This window comes from Trichosurus vulpecula, chromosome 1, assembly GCF_011100635.1.
Source record: "Trichosurus vulpecula isolate mTriVul1 chromosome 1, mTriVul1.pri, whole genome shotgun sequence".
Lineage (NCBI taxonomy): Eukaryota > Metazoa > Chordata > Mammalia > Diprotodontia > Phalangeridae > Trichosurus > Trichosurus vulpecula.
This window is the reverse complement of record NC_050573.1, coordinates 551,724,220-551,743,535: the sequence shown is the minus strand read 5'-3', so window position 1 is coordinate 551,743,535 and position 19,316 is coordinate 551,724,220. Positions and strand designations below refer to the sequence as shown.

General features: G+C 46.2%; 1 protein-coding gene across 3 annotated transcripts in view; it reads right to left on the bottom strand.

The window, feature by feature from the left end:
- Nucleotides 1-19,316, bottom strand: part of GPRC5B (G protein-coupled receptor class C group 5 member B) — a 102,439-nt gene that overhangs the window by 73,017 nt on the left and 10,106 nt on the right. For all 3 annotated transcript variants that reach the window (XM_036741680.1, XM_036741678.1, XM_036741679.1), the window contains exons 2-3: nt 6,413-7,426; nt 823-935 (exon numbers count right to left, since the gene is read on the bottom strand). In XM_036741680.1, the coding sequence (XP_036597575.1) occupies nt 823-935; nt 6,413-7,418 (1,119 nt within the window). In that variant the 5' untranslated portion in view covers nt 7,419-7,426. The remainder of the gene's footprint in view (nt 1-822; nt 936-6,412; nt 7,427-19,316) is intronic.

The following is a 19,316-nucleotide window of genomic DNA, read 5'->3' as shown; positions in this document are numbered from 1 at the left end:
GCACATGATATAAAAAATGGAAATGTACTTGACATGTGTAAACAGGCTTATGAATGGTTGTTTTTTTTTTTTAAAGAAGCACATAGCCATGTTTGGAAATTAAATGTGGAGATGAAGAGTTCCTCTCTGGATTGCTACAGAAAAAGAATGCCATTCCAGAAAAGGAAAATGGCTATGACCATTCTCTTGAAAGATTGTTTGGCACCAGCTAGCTAACCCATTCTTGCCATGAGAACAGAGCAAGGCTTTAACACACTGACAGGCCAAACCGTGTCTGAGGGGAGGAAATGGTGATCTCCATGTGAGCAAGCTCTCAAGCCTTTAGGGATCTCTCTCCAGGGAGTTCCCTGGGCTGACCCTGGGGCACACAGGTTGACAGAGAAGAAAGGGGAGATCGGAGCTAGGCTGAACATCAACAAAATCTGGAAGAGATTATAGTTTTCAATTGGCTGGCCTTTCTCAAAAGGTGAATCAGCAGACATGGCTGAGGGTAAAGGAAAAATTCGGGGGAGGTGGTGCCTACAGGCTCACTTATACTGTCAGGGACCACTGGTGATGCGGAATAGTCTCAAGAAAACAGGATTCTCAAACTAAACTACAAACTGACTAAATTCGGGTGATTTTATTTTAACTCTATGGGGCGAAGGGAGAGAAGAAAATGTAAGCAGTGCATGCATACTAGCTGCAAGTGAGGTCATTTTTAGCTTTTGTCTTTTTAAGAAGAGCAAGCAGTTTAAACGGTGCCGTCCATCCCCAATGAAGCTGTTCCCCAGAACTGTCCAATGTAAGCTTCCTGCCATAGCATCACATTTTGATACTTACAGTCCCACCGTTTAGCACAACTGCCATCTCAGTGGGCTGATAAACATTGCTTCTAAACGGAGCACTGGGGCGGTTTGCCAAACTACCATTTCGAAATCCTGCAGTTCGTAGAGCTGAGGGGAAGAGAAAAAAGGGAGATACAGATTTTTTTTAGTGGTTGTTTTCTTCCTGATGCATCAACACCCTGCTCCTGCCCCCACACTGTGCCCTCCCCTCGTCACATGCCAGGCTAAAAACAAAAATCACAAAGGAGCTTTGTTCCTAGCCTCCCTTTGTAGCTAATCAGGCATTTGTGGGGTTTGGAAAGTTTGTCCCTAAGTTAGTAAACTGCCTGGTGTTTGTGGGAGAGAAGCTTGAACTCCCAGTCCTCATTACTTGCTGACAACTCTACTCAATTCTGGTTCTGCCTTGGCAAGATGATAATGTCTCTTCCCGAATAGTGTCGACAAAAGATACTGTCTTTTAGTGCCTACTATGTGCCTGCCACTGTCCTAGAAGCTGGGGATGCAAAGACAAGAGAACCCTAAAGTCTCTCTGTGTTGAAGGAATTCACAACCTCCTGAAGGAGCTGACGCTCTGGAGCTGTTGCCACCATCCTCGGGCATGTGACAGAATGCTGGGCTTGGAGTCAAGAAGATCTAGGCCAGGCCTGCACAAGGCCTGATCTAGGCTCCATGTAAAACTTAAGTTCTTTGAGAGGACTGATTTTGATGTGACCTTTGTATCCTCAGTATCTAGTATACTGCCTTGCACATAGTAGGCACTAAATAAATGCTTGTTGGATTGGATTGGATTTAAATCCCACCTGATGCTGTCTATGTGACCATGGGCCAAGTCACCAAACCTGAGTCTCAGTTTCTTTTTCTGTAAAATGCAGAAATGTCAGCAATTCTCATCATCATCCTCATTTGGTAATTGTTTTGCTAAGGAAATCCTATCCTACAGCCAGAGAGCCTAGGAACAAGCTCAGGGTCACAATGAATGCTATGCAGTTATTTCTACCAGGGCCCAAATTATCCCTAGAAGCACCTGAACTTCAGAGGGAGCAGACTTAGGTTTGGGTCAAGGAGCTGAGGAAAAAGAGACCCAGCCCAAGAAATACCTGATGATTTTCCTAAGCATTTGCTGAGAAACTAACTACCTCTGAAGGTAGGGAACCAGCACTGGAGGCATCGCTCAAGCCAGAGGAAAATTTGAAAGTACTTTGCCATTGCCAATGTCCTTCCCATGGAAAAATTCTTATGTATGTGGTCTGTCATAACCCAGGTCTCACGCTTGCTCTTAAGTGTGAGACAGAAGGCCAAATGGTAGGCTCTTACTTTGCTCCCTAAACCAGGAAATGGGGGCAACTGATTGGGGAACATGAACCTAAGAATTACTTCCACTTATCTTTTACCTACTAAGTGTCTGAGGTCAAATTTGAACTCGGTTCCTCCTGACTCCAAGGCCAGTGCTCTATCCACTGGGCCACCTAGCCGTCCCTACTTCCACTTATCTTATTCAGAAAGGTAGTCTCTGTTGGGCTGTAGGGAGAGCCAGGCATTTTTCTTATTTGTTTACTGGATCAAATGACCGGAGAAGTATGTCTATAGCTCCAGAGCCTGACTACCAGGAAGACCTGGTCAAGTCACTGAACCTCTCTACATGCCAAAAGCAACATTGGCAGAAAGAATGCTCTCACCTGAAAACTTCCTACCCTTGGGAAGCAGGGCTAGATATTCCCCATACGGATGAAATCACAGTCATTCCTATCCCTGTCTCCAGAGCCTAGCCCAGTGGTTTTCATTCAGAACATGCCTGCACCACTTGCGGCCCTCCACATTTTTCACGGTCCTCTCAAAATCCACTGGCATGCGGCAAGCAGTCCAAGGGCCGTAAGCAGCCCGCTGGGCCACAAGTTGTGTAGGCTCGATTTAGAGGATTCTTCAGGAACTGCTGAATTGAAATTGATCCCAGTGCCTTGGTGCACCTGCTGCCATCCAGGTGGCTCTGAAATGCCAACCCTTCCAGAACTGGAGTGCTATCCCCACAGGAACCAGAGAGCTGAAACCCAGCTGGATCAAGTAAGCCCTGTATTGCCTTTGCCTAAAACAATAACAGAGTGAGACCTTTTCTCCAGACACACCCAAAGAGCAAGGCCCAGAGTTTGTTTGTAACTTGTTGGTAACCAAAGCTCCAAGGAATGAATTAGCCCAGGGACTAAATGGCAGAGATGAGCAAACCCTTGGCTTCCTCTACAGTGAGAGATATGAATAATGGTATTGCAGAAGTGGGAGGTCATTACGTCCAAACCTCTCACTACAACAAGAAAAGTGAGACCCACAGAGGCGAAATGATGTACATCAGAGATACTGAGTGGCCCACAAAACCCCCAAGTGCAGCCTAGAACAGATTAAAGTGTAACTGGGAAATATTTAACGAAAGAAATAAAAATACAACATAGATAATGTGAATTTGTGGTTTTCTAAGTCAATGGCGCCTGCAGGGATCTGTTTCTATTTGAGTAGACATCACTGATATATATATATACATATATACGTCACATCCATGACAGAAGGATGGAGCCCTCGAAAGCAACTGCTGAATCTCTGGGCATCACTTTAGGGAATTTGCTGAGGTGGCAGGTGCAGAGCGGACAGACTAATGATAAAAATAGCACATTTTATATAGCACTTGATCCTTACCCCTGTGAGGTAGCTGCTATGATCCTCATTTTTGCAGTTGAGGACACTGAGGCAAAGAGGTTAGGTGACTTATCCAGGGTCAAACAGCTAGTAAGTATCTGATGCAGGATAGGAACTCAGGTCCTTCCAAGCCCCATCTATCCACTACGCTGCCTAGTTTCTTAGTATAAACATAAAGTAGCCTATGGTCCAGTGGGATCGTCATTCCCTAATCCCCAAATCTCTCTGGCCTCTGATCAATTGACATTCATGGAACTAAATATGTAAGTATTGGATTTGAAGCTCACAGCAACCTCCCCCTGAAGTAGACAAAAGGTATTATCCCCATTTTAGAGGTGAAGAAACAAGTCTAGCCCATAATCACACAGCTAGTAAGCATCAGGAGGGATTTTTTTCCCATTTTTTTCATAAAGTTTTAATATTTGCAAAGACCTTCATATCCATTATCTTAGGGATTTTTAACCCAGGACTTCTTCACTCCAAGCCCAATACTCCATCCACCATGACCCCTAAAAAAGGTACTCTCTCTTGAAAAAAGCACTTCTCATTCCTCTAAAAGGTTTAACACATCTCCAAGGCTTTCGAAGTTGTGACTTGAGGTGCTAGATTTTTCAATGCATTTTAATTTCTTATCACTTCTGTCATGCTGGCACTGATATGAAATAAGCAGAAGTCTGAACGAAATACCTCTCGGGGAAAAGGAAGGAGACAGAGGCTACTGGAATCAGCTTCATCACCAAACATACCCAAAAGGCTATAAGCTGCTCGGGAATATACTCTTTGCCCTGAGAACCTCTCCACCACAACACTGAAGTGTCAAACGGGGAAGGTGACAAGGGAGGGCAAGTGGTCCTCTATCACTTGTATCACGTCAGTGAAACAAGAAGATTGAAACAGGAGAGGACCAGGTTTAATCAAACAGACCTTGCATGATTCTCTTAGGTCAGAGTTCATTGGCCCGAGAAGGGCCCAACTGGAGAGGACTTGGGCCCTGGCTCCCTGAAATTCAAGACCCCTGGGGCTTATGCCAAGAATTCCAACAGCTGTTCTCAACTGTGGCTGGAGGACAAGTGCAGGAGGGCCCTGGCCACGGTGAGATAAAGTTTCTGCTTCATGGATTTATGCCTGCAGGGAGAGTCTGCTCTGCTAGAGGTCAGGACACAATTTGGGGCATGCTTTGAGGGGCACCCTCCACCTTAGGAAGTCAGCTTTGCACATAGCCAACTGGCAGTCATTTGCACTGCTAAAGATACAAGGTGATCCTTAACATAGAATAAATGAAAAATCCAATCTCTTTGGCTCTTGAATCGAGACAGGGGAAGGGGAGGACACATACCAAGACATCTACTCCTTTTTTTGTCTAGTCCAGGGGTGGGGAACCTGCAGCCTTAGGGCCACATGTGGCCTTCTAGGTCATTGGGTGCAGCCTTTTGACTGAGTCCAAGTTTTACAGAACAAATCCTTTTATTAAGGGGATTTGTTCTGTGAAGTTTGAATTCAGTCACTTGAGGACCTAGAGGGCCACATGTGGCCTTCACTGGCTTGGCCCCTGAAGACTATGGATACTGGATGAGAAGAGGCTCCCCATGTAAATCAGAATCACAGGCTTATGGAATGGAATTTGAGAACACACTTTAGACATCATGCACATTTTTTACAGTGGAATACTAGGGCTCAGATGTGTCGTGACTGCTCAAGGAGACACAATGAGACAGTTAGTAGCAGATCTGGGTCTCCCATGGCCCTAAGAGAACTAAAGCATTGAGTCTGACACATCAGACTCATACAGAACGGGCAGGATGAGCAATGAAGAATCGAGCCGGGCACTGTGGGGATCTATCACTTAGCTCTCAGAGTATATGAAAGAGAATAAAGCCATTTTCTCCAAAAAAAAACCCAAAAAACCCCCAAAAAACCAAACCGAAAACAAAGCAAAGGAAGAGAGGGTCCCTACCACCATCTCAATCACAGAATGGGGATCTTTAGTTCTTCATATTCTGCCTGCACTAATAACACAGCAATGCAATTATAACTTCTAGTCTTTGAGAGATACACTGAGAAGTTGGTTAAGTGACTTTCAAAGAGTCACACAGGTACAAATGCGTCAGAAGCAGGACTCGAACCCAGGTCTTCCCAACTCCTAAGTCAACACTCTCTCCATCATGCAAGCTGACTCTTAGAACAGCAGTAGCAGCTCATGTTTAGGAAGTGCTTTTAGGTTTGCAAAGCAAGCACTTTATACACATTATTTCATTTGACTTTCTCATCAGCCCTGAGAAATAGGAGCTGTGAAAAAGGTGGGGTTCAGGTGGGTTATATGATTTTCACAAGGTCCCCCAAAACTAATTTCTGGGGCAGGATTTAACCTAGTTCTTCCTGATTACAAGTTATGCCACACTGAGCTCAGGGATGCCAGGAAATACATTCTCATTCTAAAATGAATCTAAAGATTTGCTGGGTTGGGGAGGAATGATGGGAAGGAACCTGCCCTCTCCTACAAACCTATTCCCATGACTGGATACACAGTTCCCCAATGCTCACCAAGCAGATCCAACAACGTGGGCTCTGCCATTGGGAAGAACAAATGATCTTTCTGATGGGCTGACTCAGCATAGCCCTCTGCAACTTGTGGGACAGAACTCATCTCTGAGTATTCTCCTTCCTACGGGGATGCCCAGGAAGCAATTCCCAGCTAACATACATCGAATATCAGGCAAGGATTTGAGGTCTAACTGCATTCACAAGTTGGTGACCTCATTTCTACTTTTATTTAACTAAAGGACTTGGAACCACTTCAGATTGGTCAGCAAGTGGGCTTTATGGGGAGCAGGGCCTAGCTCTTCATTGTCTGGCTGACAGATGCCCATAGAAGCTAGAAGCCATAGACAAAGCTTGGCTCGAGTTACCTGCGTTGTGTTCATCCATTGAAAAAGCTTTGTTTTCCATGTAGCTCCGGGGAAGCTGAACATCCTCTTCAAAGGCTGTCTCCCGCATCCGGGGCTGGGATGTATCAAAGTAGTTGGGTGTGTTCTCTTGTTGTGACGGAAGGATTGAGCAGTGTACCTCAGGAATGGCATGGAAGATGACAAACACCCACCCGCTGGACACCAGGGCGATGGCCAGGGTGGGATCGCTCCACACGTCGCCTTTGCTCAGTTCGGCATTGCCAAAAAGGTACATGGTCATCCAGGCCACCCAGATCAGAATGGAGAGGAAGCTGGTAAGGATGAGGCACACACCATTCTTCTTCCACTTCTTAAATTTCCCACAGAGAGTGAAGAGGGACAAACCCAGGGTCACCACCAGCAGAACCATGTCATAAATTAAGGCCAGGGCAAAATCCATGGGTTCGTAGCTGCAGGCTAGCTTTTTATCCCGGACCACGTTCAAGACCAACCACTCTGTGGCGATGATGACCTGGACCAGCATCAGGCATATGGCCAAGCCAGCGAGATGCCAGCCTGAGGGACTTTTCCCATGGCGAACCAGCCTTCGGACTCGCCATGCCTGGCTGAGCAAGCATGAGAAGCACAGGGCAAAGAGCACCCCCCACAGGAACCTACGGGCTGAGCATATGGTCTCATCCTCTCGGATAATGAATGCAAAAGTCAGTCCAAACAACCCGAGGGTCCCCAGAAGGAACAGAAAGTTCAGGCCCAGGGGCCCCTTCTTCTCCTTGTCCTTGATGAATGGCAGTCTCACCAGGAGGATCAGGATCAGCAGCAGAGTGATGAGGGCCCCTGCCCCTGCCACGGCCTCCACCACGATCCCCCAAATGGCATCCAGGTCGCACAGGGACACGTACTGAGGGAGGAGGTCAAGGCCGCAGCCTCGAGAGGTGCTGGCGTTCTCCGAGGAGCCATAGCCGATCACAAAGAAGAGGAGAAATGAGAGCACCACCTGGGTTCTCATTTTTCTCTCTGAAATGGCATAAATGTTTTTAAAAGAAAGAAAAAAATCAATTAAAGACTACATCCTATAAATAAACAAGCGGCTTTAAAAATAGTGCAACAATTGGACTATGTTAAAGGGAGGGAGGTTTCCTACTTATTTCAAACTTTCCTTGCTCCTTCAGGAAGGCCCATCCCACAAGGAGCCGGGAGCTTTGCTGGACCTCAAAGCTTATTGTCTTAAACAGCATTTCCAATCGCTCTTCACAGTGAGCCTGTTCAACCTGTGTCTGTGTCCCCAGTTGTATTGAGCTCCCTACAACAGCTGCCCCAGTTCTCGCCTGCCCTCCAGCTACCCAAATAGCTTCAGTCCCAAGAGTTTCCATAAGTAAATACAGTATCGACCACTTTATTTGTCTCTGAAGTCTCCCTGAGCCATTGTCCTTCATCTCCAGGTAGCCTTCAGCTATTTCCCACCCTTAATCTCACTCCTGGAGTCTGGACCTCTAGTCACCCCCAGTCCTATCAAGATCCTCCTTAGACTCCTCCTCAAGACCCTCCCTAAACCCCTCCTCTAGTCACCCCAGACTACTTGACCACCCTTCAATCCCTCCTACAATCTTTCCGTATATAGGTCTCATCTTGCCTTCACGAAGGCACTCAGATTCAACCTAGCTCAGTTTAGGTTAATCTGGCCCACTGGCATGAGCGCCACAGATCTCAGGCTCGTTAAGTCTACCTGATACGGCAAATCTTTAACAAACTTTGTTTTTCCTTGGCTGAGAAGGCTTGGGTCGAATTCACCTGGGAGGACCCGGTGTGTCGGTATTTTGGGGTCTCGAGCACCCCTCAACCCCAAACCTCATCATGTGGTTCCCCGAGGCCAGGAATACTGTTAATCTCAAATTCTTCTCCAGCCAAGACTGGAAGATATGTAAGCCTCCCCCTCTCCCCATCCCCTTCTCACTCTCCAAGTATTTGGAGGTCCTTTTTGGTCCTAGTAGGTCAGACAGCTAGGAGACCGGTCTCTTACTCAGCCTGATTCAGTCGTTATGCTGGAGTCCATGGACCCGGGCACAGCTTCTGAAGCATGGAGGACATGGACTTCAGGTACTTTTGGTGGTTTTTTTTGGTCTTGTTTTGTTTGTCTCTTGATATTTACTCCTAACTTCTCCTTTATTACAAAGGAAGGGACTTCAAGCCCAAACACCTGTAATGGGTCAATCCTTTTCAATTCCTACAAGCTGGCCTTTGTCTCTGGGAAAAATCTAGTTTCTCTAAAGAACTTAAAAAGAAAAAGCTGGTGTTCTTTTGCAACACTGTTTGGCCTCAGTATCACCTACAGGGCCATGACGCCTGACCCATTTTGGGGACTTTAAAACATAATACTCTCTGCCAGTTAGAATTGTACTATCACCACGAAGGAAAATGGATAGAAGTTGATGGCCTTCATGGAGCTTTCTTGGAACCCCATCCTCAGAAAAGATTGTAAGATGCTCGTAGCTAAAGCTGCCCCACAAAGGGGGAATGGGGGTCAACAGGACATTTTGGATGACCCTCTTATGACCCCCAGAGCTTCCGGCCCCTCCCGCCTCAGCAATTCCTGCTCAGGTCCCAGCCACAGGTCTCACTGAGGCAACTCCCCCTTCAGCCCTTCTCCCCCAGGCAGTCCCTACTCAGGTTCTGGTCTCCGGGCCTGCCCCCTACTGCAGGCCCTACAGTATCTACAGTATCATGGGCCCAACCCCCGAGGTGACCCCTACTCAGGTCTGGGCCTTGGGTCCCATGGCAGTTTCTGGAGTATCTTCCCCTCTGACCCTCACCCCCCTCCTCAGGTACCAGCTGATCCCCTGGCCTTGCAGTCTAATCTAGTTCAGTCGGCATTCCCCAGCCCCTCCCTCACAAGAAGTGGGACTTCCTATACCTATAACCCTCCCCAAGCCTCAGTCCCCACAGCACCTTCAGGGTTTTTTCCCCGAGGGAAATGCCTGCCTCACCCTGTGGGACAGAGTGCATGTTCCATTCTTCATTTCAGATCTCATTCAGGTTAAAGAGAAACTGGGGAGATACTCAGAAGATCCCACTAAGTTTACTGAGGGTTTTAGGGATCTGTCCCTACAATTTGAGCATTCTTGGGGTGATTTGCATATCCTCTTCTCTACCAGTTGTACCATTGAGGAGAAGAGGAGGATCTGGGAACAAGCCCAAAAATTCGAGGATCATTTAGCTAGGATGACCCCACGAAATATCCCCCAGGTACAGCTGCTATTCCCAATAGTGACCCAGGATGGAATTATCAAAAGAGTGAAGAGAGAGAAAAGAGAGATCATATGGTAATTTGCCTATTAGAAGGCCTAAGAACAGCATTTCAAAAGCAAATTTTCAAAAAAATTAGGGAAACTACTCAGGGAGAAAAGGAAAACCCTGCCCTTTTCCAAAATCGGCTAGTAGAAGCTATTAAGAAGTATACAAATTTGGATCCTGACTCTATTGAAGGGATGGCAATCCTTAGTATGTATTTCATTAATCAGGCTTCCCCAGATATTAGGAGAAAACTGCAGAAATCGGCAATGGGACCCCAAATACCTCCGGCCCAATTACTGGGGACAGATTTTGGAGTCTTTAACAAGAGAGACCTGGTTGCAGTAGAGGAAAAAAAACTCAGGGAAAGGGCTAGAGACAGAACACGCTCAATTCTTGGCTGCTTCCATGGCCAGGAAAAGACCCAAGGAGCACCCCTCCAGGATGCTCCCTTGGAGGAAGCCTGGAAACATGGGCAGTGGGGTAAACCTGCTTTCAATGCCACAAGGAGGGTCACTGGTCCAAGAAGGGCCCCTCCAGAGGAAGCCCTCAAGACCTATGCCTCTAGGACTATGCCCATGTGGCCAGGAGAGACATTGGAGGAAGGATTGTCCCCAAGGCTGGAAAAGTGGTGGAGCCTCCCCCCCCCAGTACCCTGTCCTCCAGTCTTCTCAAGACTTGGAAGGACGAGGGAGCCTGGGGTTTAGCAGCACTCCCACTTTCTCCACCTCTCTTGCTGAGCCCTGGGCAAAATCAAGGCTGAAGGTAAGGTTACACACTTTATTATCATGGCTCCGTTTTCTTGTTTTAACCAATTACTCTGGCCCTACCCACCCCTCGACCCAATGGGTCATGGGCATTGAAGGGGAAATTAAGGGATATCTCCAGACATACCCCTTCCCTGGCCTACTTGAGGATCTGTTGTTTGAACATTCCTTCCTTATGCTCTCCTCTGGCCCTGCCCCCTTGTTTGGAAGGAACTTGATGGAGAAATTGGGGAGCCAATTTTCTCTAGTTAAACCTCACATTTCTGTTTTCCCTCTGTTTACCAGACCTCCCCATGTTCCCCCAGAAGTGTGGGAGAGAGTTGAGCCAATTGTTTGGGATCAGGGAATTCCAGGGTGAGCTGCTACTGCCACTCCAGCCATAGTTCCCCTGCAAGATCCCAAAGAGTTCCCCCATGGCTGGCAATAACTAATTAAGTCCAAGGCCTGGGAAGGACTACAACAGTTAATTGAAAAGTTCCTTAAGTATAAAATCCTTGTCCCTTGTCAATCTCCTTGCAACACTGCTATCCTTCCTGTAAGAAAGCCTAATGGAGAGTACTGAATGGTCCGAGATCTCGGGGCTGTTAATGAAGCTGTCATTCCTATACAGTGTAGAGTCCCCAACCCAACTCAGATTCCTGGGGGTATGCAATGGTTTTCCACCCTGGACCTCAAAGATGCCTTTTTCTGTCTACCTCTGCACACAAACTAACAATTTATTTTTGCCTTTGAACGGATACTTCTAGGGGAATCAAGTTCATGTCAGCTAACATGGACAGTTTTGCCCCAAGGGTTTCGAGATAGCCCTCATTTATTTGGCCAGGCTTTGGGAAAAGATTTAAGGGATCTGAAATTAGCTGACAGTAGCTTAATTCAGTATGTGGATAATATTCTTATTTGTAGACCCACTCAGGAGGCATCTTTGGCTGCTGCAGAAGCCCTTAACTTCTTGGGTACTCGAAGCTATGGGGTCTCTTCAAACAAAGTCCAGATAGCATGCCAATTCATGAAGTATCTGGGCCACGAACTAATGCCTTTCTCTCGATCCTTAACCTCTCCTTAACCTTGGAGAGGAAGGGGACAATACTGTCTATTCCTATTCCAGCCACTAAGAAACAACTTCGAACCTTTCTAGGCATGGCTGAATTTTGTAGACTCTGGATCCTTAATTTTGGTCTCATTGCTAAACCTCTTTATGACTCCACTCAAGGCCCTGACTCACTCCCTGACAAGCTAAAGCTTTTGAGACTTTGAAAACTAAATTGACCACCACTCCAGCATTAGCTCTACCTAATCTAGAAAGGAGAGGACAGGCTTTGGGAGTCTTAACCCAGTCCTTAGGACCTAAACCCAGGCTGCCTGTTTTTCAAAACAATTAGACTCCATGGCTGCTACAGTCATTCTAATTGAGGAAGCTTCTAAACCTCTAGTTGGCCAGCCCTTAGAAGTTCTGACTCCCTATGGAGTTCAGAGCATCCTGGAAGCAGAGGGCCACCAGTGCCTGGCTAACCAACAGGCTCACCAAATATCAGGCCTTGCTCTTAGATACCCCTGACCTAATTCTTCAGGTGTGCTACACACTCCTGATGCCTGAAGTAGTGTGGTACACAGAACAAGTGGTTAGGGGTGCTAGGTACATAATAGTCATTCTTCACCATACCATAGAGGTCAAGAGGTCATAGAGGGCCCCCTGGGTTATGCCAGGGAAATTGTCCTTTCTCTATACTCCTATACTGCCTGTTTGGTTCTTGTTTGCTTAACCTTTTTGCCAGGTTTGTCTCCTCCAGGCTCCAAACCATCAACTTCCAGATGACTGCTTGGACTATGTACCCCTTGAATGGGACCCATCAAGGCAGGGACAACTCTACACCCCTTGCCAGCAGGAAGCAATTTCAGAAGCTGAGACCTTTGTACCTGACCCCAAAAGACTTTGGGTCCCATTCATTTGAGAGGGGAATGATGAGGATTAGACTGTGGGAACCCCTCTCCCACCCTGATCTGGCTTTTTATGCTCAAATAGCCTAGCCCTCTATTGTCTGTCATCTCCACATAGTCTTTCCCACCCTACCATCTGACTTCACTCCAGTTACCCCAGTCTGCTCTAAACACCTCCTCTGGTCATTCCAGACTACTCGAGATCATCCCTCAATCCCTCCCATAATCTTTCTGTATATAAGTCTCATCTTGCCTCCATGAAGGCACTCAGATTCATTCGGCAGGACCCGGCATGTCGGTATTTTGGGGTCTCAAGCACCCCTCAACCCCAAACCTCATCACATGGCTCCCTGAGACCAGGAATACTGCTAATCTCAAGTTCTTCTCCAGCAGAGACAAAAGACAATGAACCCAGACAATGAACCCGAGCAATTTACTTCACTTCTCAGTGCCCCCGGGCATCTCATTAAGACCCTGCTTTGCAGGGGAAGTGCACTGGTGGAAGCAGTTTCCACCCCCAATGTTGAAATCACAGATTCAGAACCAAATCAGCTCTGGGAGCCACCCTAGCCTTACCCGAAACACAAACTTGAGTTTCCCCTCTGCCAGTATCTTATGTGTGGGATTCACAGAATGTTAGAGGTATAAAAGACCTCAAGAGTTACCTTGAAAAGAGCAGCTCAATGGAAAGAGTGGTAGCTCTGGAGTCAAGGGACCTGGATTCAAATCCTGACTCATTGATGCTTACCAGCCATTTGAACTTGTTTTTCAGTCGTTTTCAGTTCTGTCCAACTCTTTGTGACCCCATTTGGGGTTTTCTTGGCAGAGATACTGGAGGGGTTTGCCATTTCCTTCTCCAGCTCATTTTACAGATGAGGAAACTGAGGCAAACAGGGTTAAGTGACTTGCCTGGGATCACACAGCTAGTTATGTGTCTAAGGATGCATTTGAACTCAGGAAGATGAGTCCTCTTGACTCCAAGCCTGGAACTCTATCCACTGCACCACCTAGCTGCCCAATTTGACATCTGACACATATTTAATATTCCTTGGCCTCAGTTGGGGAGTTAGTGTAGATCAGGAGTGAGGAACCTGTAGCCTCAAGGCCACATGTGGCCTTCTAGGTCCTCAAGTGCAGCCCTTTGACTGAATCCAAACTTCACAGAACAAAGCTCCTTAATAAAAGGATTTGTTCTGTAAAACTTGGACTCAGTCAAAAGGCCTAGACCCAAGGCCCTAGAAGACCACATGTGGCCTCGAGGCCACAGGTTCCCCATTCCTAGGCTAGATGCTTCTGGGGTTCTTCCAGCTCTAGGTCCATGCTCCCACAATCTCTTCCCAAGTTTTCCACTATCTATGGTGAAAGGGTCCCTAACTGAGGAAACTCCATTAAAGTTTTTCTCAGCAAATGAAGAAGTCACTAGGGCAGACTCCATTTAATAATTCTCATCTCTGCCGGGCCTATTGTAAATGACTTGTCAACTCTCCTATAGAATTTAATTTCTAGACTAAAAAGGGTCAAGGGCTTTGGGGGATTCTCACTGAAGGCAGAGCCAAAACTAGAAAGCAGGAAAAGCTATTGTGCAGGGTGGGGGTGGAAGGTAGGGAGGAAGGGAAATATAGTAGACCTTGGAAAGCAAGCTTTTCTATTTGGAAAGACTGAACCCCCTCCCCCACTAGTTGATGCCCCAGGCAGCTAGGTTCAGTGACTGGCCATTGTTATACAGTAAAGGTCAGATATGAGCCCAGGACTTTCCTATTGTAGCTGGGTGGCAATGCAGAGACAGCACTAGGCCTGGGGTCTGGAAGACCTGAGTTCAAATCCTGCCTAGACACTTACTAGCTGTTGACCCTGGAAAAGTCACTTCTCCTGTTTGCCTCAGTGACTTCCAGGGTTGTTGTGAGGCTCAAATGAGGTAATGTAAAGTGTTAGCTATTATCACTATCATCATTAAAGGACACTGCTAATTGGGGAAAGGGTTTATTTGGGATACAGCTGACAAACACCCCACTGTTCTTGTTACTGTAGGTACTGAGCTCAGCAGTAAATGTACCACTGGGGCAAAGCCCTGGGTGCCCTGCCTCTGTTCTGGGCTCTGCCTGATGGCACTAATCCCAAGTGAGGCACATCTGAGGATGTCAGAGTGACTAGAGCAGACTCACCACTACCTTACTGTGTGACTGTGAATGAGGTCACTTCCCAATCTAGGCCTTCCTTTCCTGTGTGAAAAAGATTAGAAGATCTCTAAGGTTCCTTCCTGCCCAAACCTGTAGAAGGCCTACAAATGCATGCAGTAACACTCTTAGCTGGATTTTTCAAGGTCCATAATCCCTTGGCTCCCCTTTAAAGTGTTGTCTTTATTCTTCTTTCTCTGCTCCTACAGTAACCTTGGGTTCCTCCACTGGCTACAGGGTTTGTTGCCATTCAATAGTGTCCAGCTGTTGGGTGACCCCATTTTTAGGGTTTTCTTGGCAAAGATACTAGAGCGGTTTGCCATTTCTTTCTCTAGCTCATTTTGTAGGTGAGGAAACTGAGGCAGATGGGGCTCAGTGAGTGTGCCCAGGGTCACACTGCTAGTAAGTGTCTGAGGCAAGATCTGAACTCCTGAAAAGGAGTCTTCTTGAATCCGCCTAGCACTCTATGCACTGTGCCACAGAGCTGCACCCAGCTATAGGGTAAAGGCAGAATAAAGAAAGCTTGGGGAAGGCAAGAGGACCGAGGAGGATTCACCACATTTACAAACCTGGCTCCTGTTCAGAGAATTCCAGTTCAAGCTCACAACCAAGTGGAAGGCTGGAAGCTTCACAAGCCCAATCCCATCACACAGGAACCCTCCTGGCAAAACTAATCCTGTAGTCCAGCTGAAGGAGCCACTCCGCTCAGGGGGAGTGAAAGGAACACCTGATCTGGAATAAAAAGATTGGAGTTCTAATCTGAATTCTGCCACTGTGTGGCCCTGGACGTGGTCTAGAATAGCTAAAGTTCTCTTCAAGCTTTATCTATCTGCATCACTCATGGAAATTCTGATCCATTATACAATTACATAAAACAAATGCTTTCTCTGGGACTGATTCCTCTGACAGCCATTTTCTATAATGAGCTAACTGGAGGGTTCACTGTTTATACTATGAGGAGAGATTAGAGAAGGTGTGACTGTGGTTTACTTATTTTGTCTAGCTCTCAGGTACTAGCTGCCATTCTATTCTCCTTCTTTGCTGCAAATATTCTATCAACCAAATAACCCACTCAAATTCATTCTCCCCCTCCCCCCACCAAGAGATTGAAGGAAAGCAACAGAGGTAAAGCTTGGTCATACTTAACCTTAATGCCCTACTTTTACTGGGTTCCCTTTATATTTGAACAGGGTGGGGTAGTAACTCTATTTCTAGGTCCAACTAAATGGGAATTTTATTTCAAACAATGGATTCATTTGAACAAAATTACATTACAGCAAATTAATTCAGATATGCCTCTGGGATGTAACATAAAGAAATTATCCTATCCCTTCTATAGGGTGTCCCAAAAGTCTTAGTGGAATTTTTCAAGCTATTAAAGCTTAACAAGATCATTAAAAAGCAAACGACTTAAGCCAGTCTAATGTAAACAGGCAGCCCAAGCTTCTCAGGAAAGCTGGAAAGTTAAGGTGGATGGTGGGTACAGACTCTGGGCTGGCTTATTACAAAGTGAGAGGCAGGGAAGGGCAGTGGAAAGAGCTCTAGCTTTGGAAGTAACAGGGACTTGCCAGTTGTTTGTCCTTCATTCTCGAAGAGGACCATGACATCAGGGAAATGATGACATGACTTGCAGTTGACTTTGATTTGAGTGAGGGAGGGCTGTGCAAGGTTACCAGCCTCACTTTCTCCTCCAGAGCCATCTGGGTCCAGTGGCCTGATATTCACCAGGACAACTGGAGATAGACCCCCCGGTCTTGCCAGTAGGACTGTGGGGATGTCACTTTACCTCTGAGCCTCTGTGTCCCCATCTAGAAAGTGAGGGGTATTGAACTTCTAGTCCTAAATATTATCTTATACTCTCAACTTAACTCTAGTTACTTCCCTCTGTTAGGTATTTCCTATTTTTCCTGTGTATATAGCTTGATTATTTGTATTTGTTTGCTTGTTGCAAACAAATTGGATTGTGAGCTCATTGAGGACAAGGATGGCTTTTTGTTCTTTTTGTATCCCCAGCACTGCCATAGTGCCTGGCACATAGTAGGTACTTGAGATAATAATTGTAAAGCATTTAGCACAGGCACTTAGTAAATGTTGACTGACAGCTGCTGGGAGGAAAACCTAACATTTTAACCACCTTCCCAGGTGGACCAGAATGATCAAACAATAGCATTTATTTCAACTACATCCAAAAAGAGGAGGCACCTTGGGAATCTCTTTCTTTTCTGGCAGGTGTTTAATGCAGTCATCTGGGGAAGAAGATACTGCCTGCTGGGAATTCTAGAGAGAAAGCACCACCATTTTATTGGTGCTTATTGGGACCAATGGGATTATTATGGTCAGTGCCCAGTATGGCACACACTTCTCAAGAGGTAAATAATAACTCACATTTATATAGTTCTTTTAAGGTTTACACAGTTTTAAAGTTTACACAGTTATACACAACATCTTGACTGATCGATAACTGTGTGGCTCAGTGGACAGTGTAGGGTCTGGAGTCACACCAGCTGTGTGACCCTGGGTAAGTCACTTAGCCTGTTTGCCACAGTTTCCCCATCTATAAAAAGCAGATAATAGCACCTACTTCCCAAGTTTACAAAGGAATCAAAATGAGATAATTGTAAAGCACTTAGTATAGTGCTTGGCCCAGAGGAAGAGCCATATAAACGAACACTTATTAGTGGTGTGACCCTGGGCAAGTCACTTAACCCTGTTGGCTTTAGTTTCTTTATCTGTAAAATGAGCTGGAGAAGGAAATGACAAACCACTCCAGGATCTTTGCCAAGAAAACCCCAAATGGGATCACAAGGAGTCAAACATTACTGAAAACAGCCGAACAACAACTCTTATTATAATCACCATTTTTCAGATTTGGGAACTGAGGCTCAGAGTGATACAATCACACAGCGGGTAAAGCCGTGGAGGCAGAATTTACTTCTAAGTTTTCCAGCTTCTAGATCCAGCTCTCATGCTTCCTCTCAACTGGAGCCGACCACATCTTTCAACATTTCTTGCTTCTTTAATTCTGTTGTTTGCTGTATGGGCAGCAGCAGCCATGCATGCCCTTCCTTGGTCTGACACAGATACCTATGCAACCCTACCATGGCTCCAAGGTGATAATATGATGGGAAGAGACCCAGAATCAAACAACAAAAGGGATTTACACAGTATATCCCAACTTTTGCCTATTTCTCATCAGCAAACATTCCACTGACTCAGTGCTTGCTTTCTCACAACCAAGTACAGGCTGGTTTTAGGGAAGGATAAACCAGTCACCTTCCCTTTCTCTGTGTCCTAAAAATACTTCTGTGGAATTGTGGGTACAACCAGTTACCACCAGATTCAGTTTCCTGAAGTTTCTGTGAGTTCCACATGCAGGGCTTAACTATGTTTACTCCAGACAGTGGACCATCCTCCTTATAAGAATGACTGTATCACCTTCATAGGGGCAGTGTGGGGTACAGTGGGCCTCAGATGTGGGTTCAAATGCTTTCTCTGACAGGGACTGACAATATCTCCCCAGGAAAAATCCCTTGTCCCAGGCAACTAAATCTGTAAATTGCCAAGCAGACTGCTTTGGAGTTTGCTCCCTGGGATTTCTGTGTGCCAATGTTCTGGACACTCACCTTCCAGGAATGGGGATTTGGAGTGATGAGCCTCTCCCCACATGCTGGAGGGGACAGCTAGCTGGCACAGTGGGTAGAATAGTGTTCAAGTTCAAATCTGGTCTCAGGTACTGCATGACATTGGGCAAGTCATTTAGCCTGTTTGCCTCAGTTTCCTCTTCTGTAAAATGAAGATAATGATAGCACCTACCTCCCAGGGTTGTTGTGTGGATAAAACTGAGATAATGCACTATGATTCTGGGCCAGGATGTGCCTGAGATCCCTAACATTGCAAAGGTCTCCCAGCTGCATAGGCTCAGGGCATTTGCACCTGTTGGTCCACATTCTTCCCTCCTCTTATTTCAAAGCTCATCCCTTCTTCTGGCATTCCAGTCAGTCACTGAGCCAAACAAACCTATCTATGAGACCTCCCAGGTTATCCGGAAAAGAAGAATCCTGCCAAGTGGTTTTGCTCCCTGCCTTCCTCACACCAATCATAGAAACTTCATCACCTCTGGTCCTTTCCTAAACAGGGTCCAAAACTTTCTACAAAATATTCATCATGCCCCACAGGGATTCCTTCTTCCACTCAGATCCTCCACAGTCCAGCCAAGAACAAATATCCCATAACCGAGGCCACTAGTCAGGGTGGAAGGAAAGGTGAATTGAGTTACAATGCAGGGTTGGAAACACTAAAGGACACAGTCCAAGAAAGGTTAACGAGTCCACTCTCTAGTCTCAGAAAATAGGTGGGTACAGATCTGTTTCCAGGATTGAAGACCCTAAGATCTTTCCATAATCAGTAGATAAGGTTGGTGGTAAAGGGAGGCCCAATAAATATTATTGTACCATGTCTGACTTTTCACGACTCCATTTGGGGTTTTCTTGGCAAAGATACCAGAGAAGTTTGCCATCTCCTCCAGCTTATTTTACAATTGTGGAAACTGAAGCAAACAGGGTTAAGTGACTTGCTCAGGGTCACACAGGCCAGATTTGAACTCAGGACTTCTTGACTTCAGGCCAGGCACTGGAATCACCTAAGTACCTAGTATATTCCGTGCCTGTGCTAAACATTATAGATAAAAAGAAAGGTATAAGACAGTCCCTGCTCTCAAGGAACTCACAATCTAATGGGGGAGAC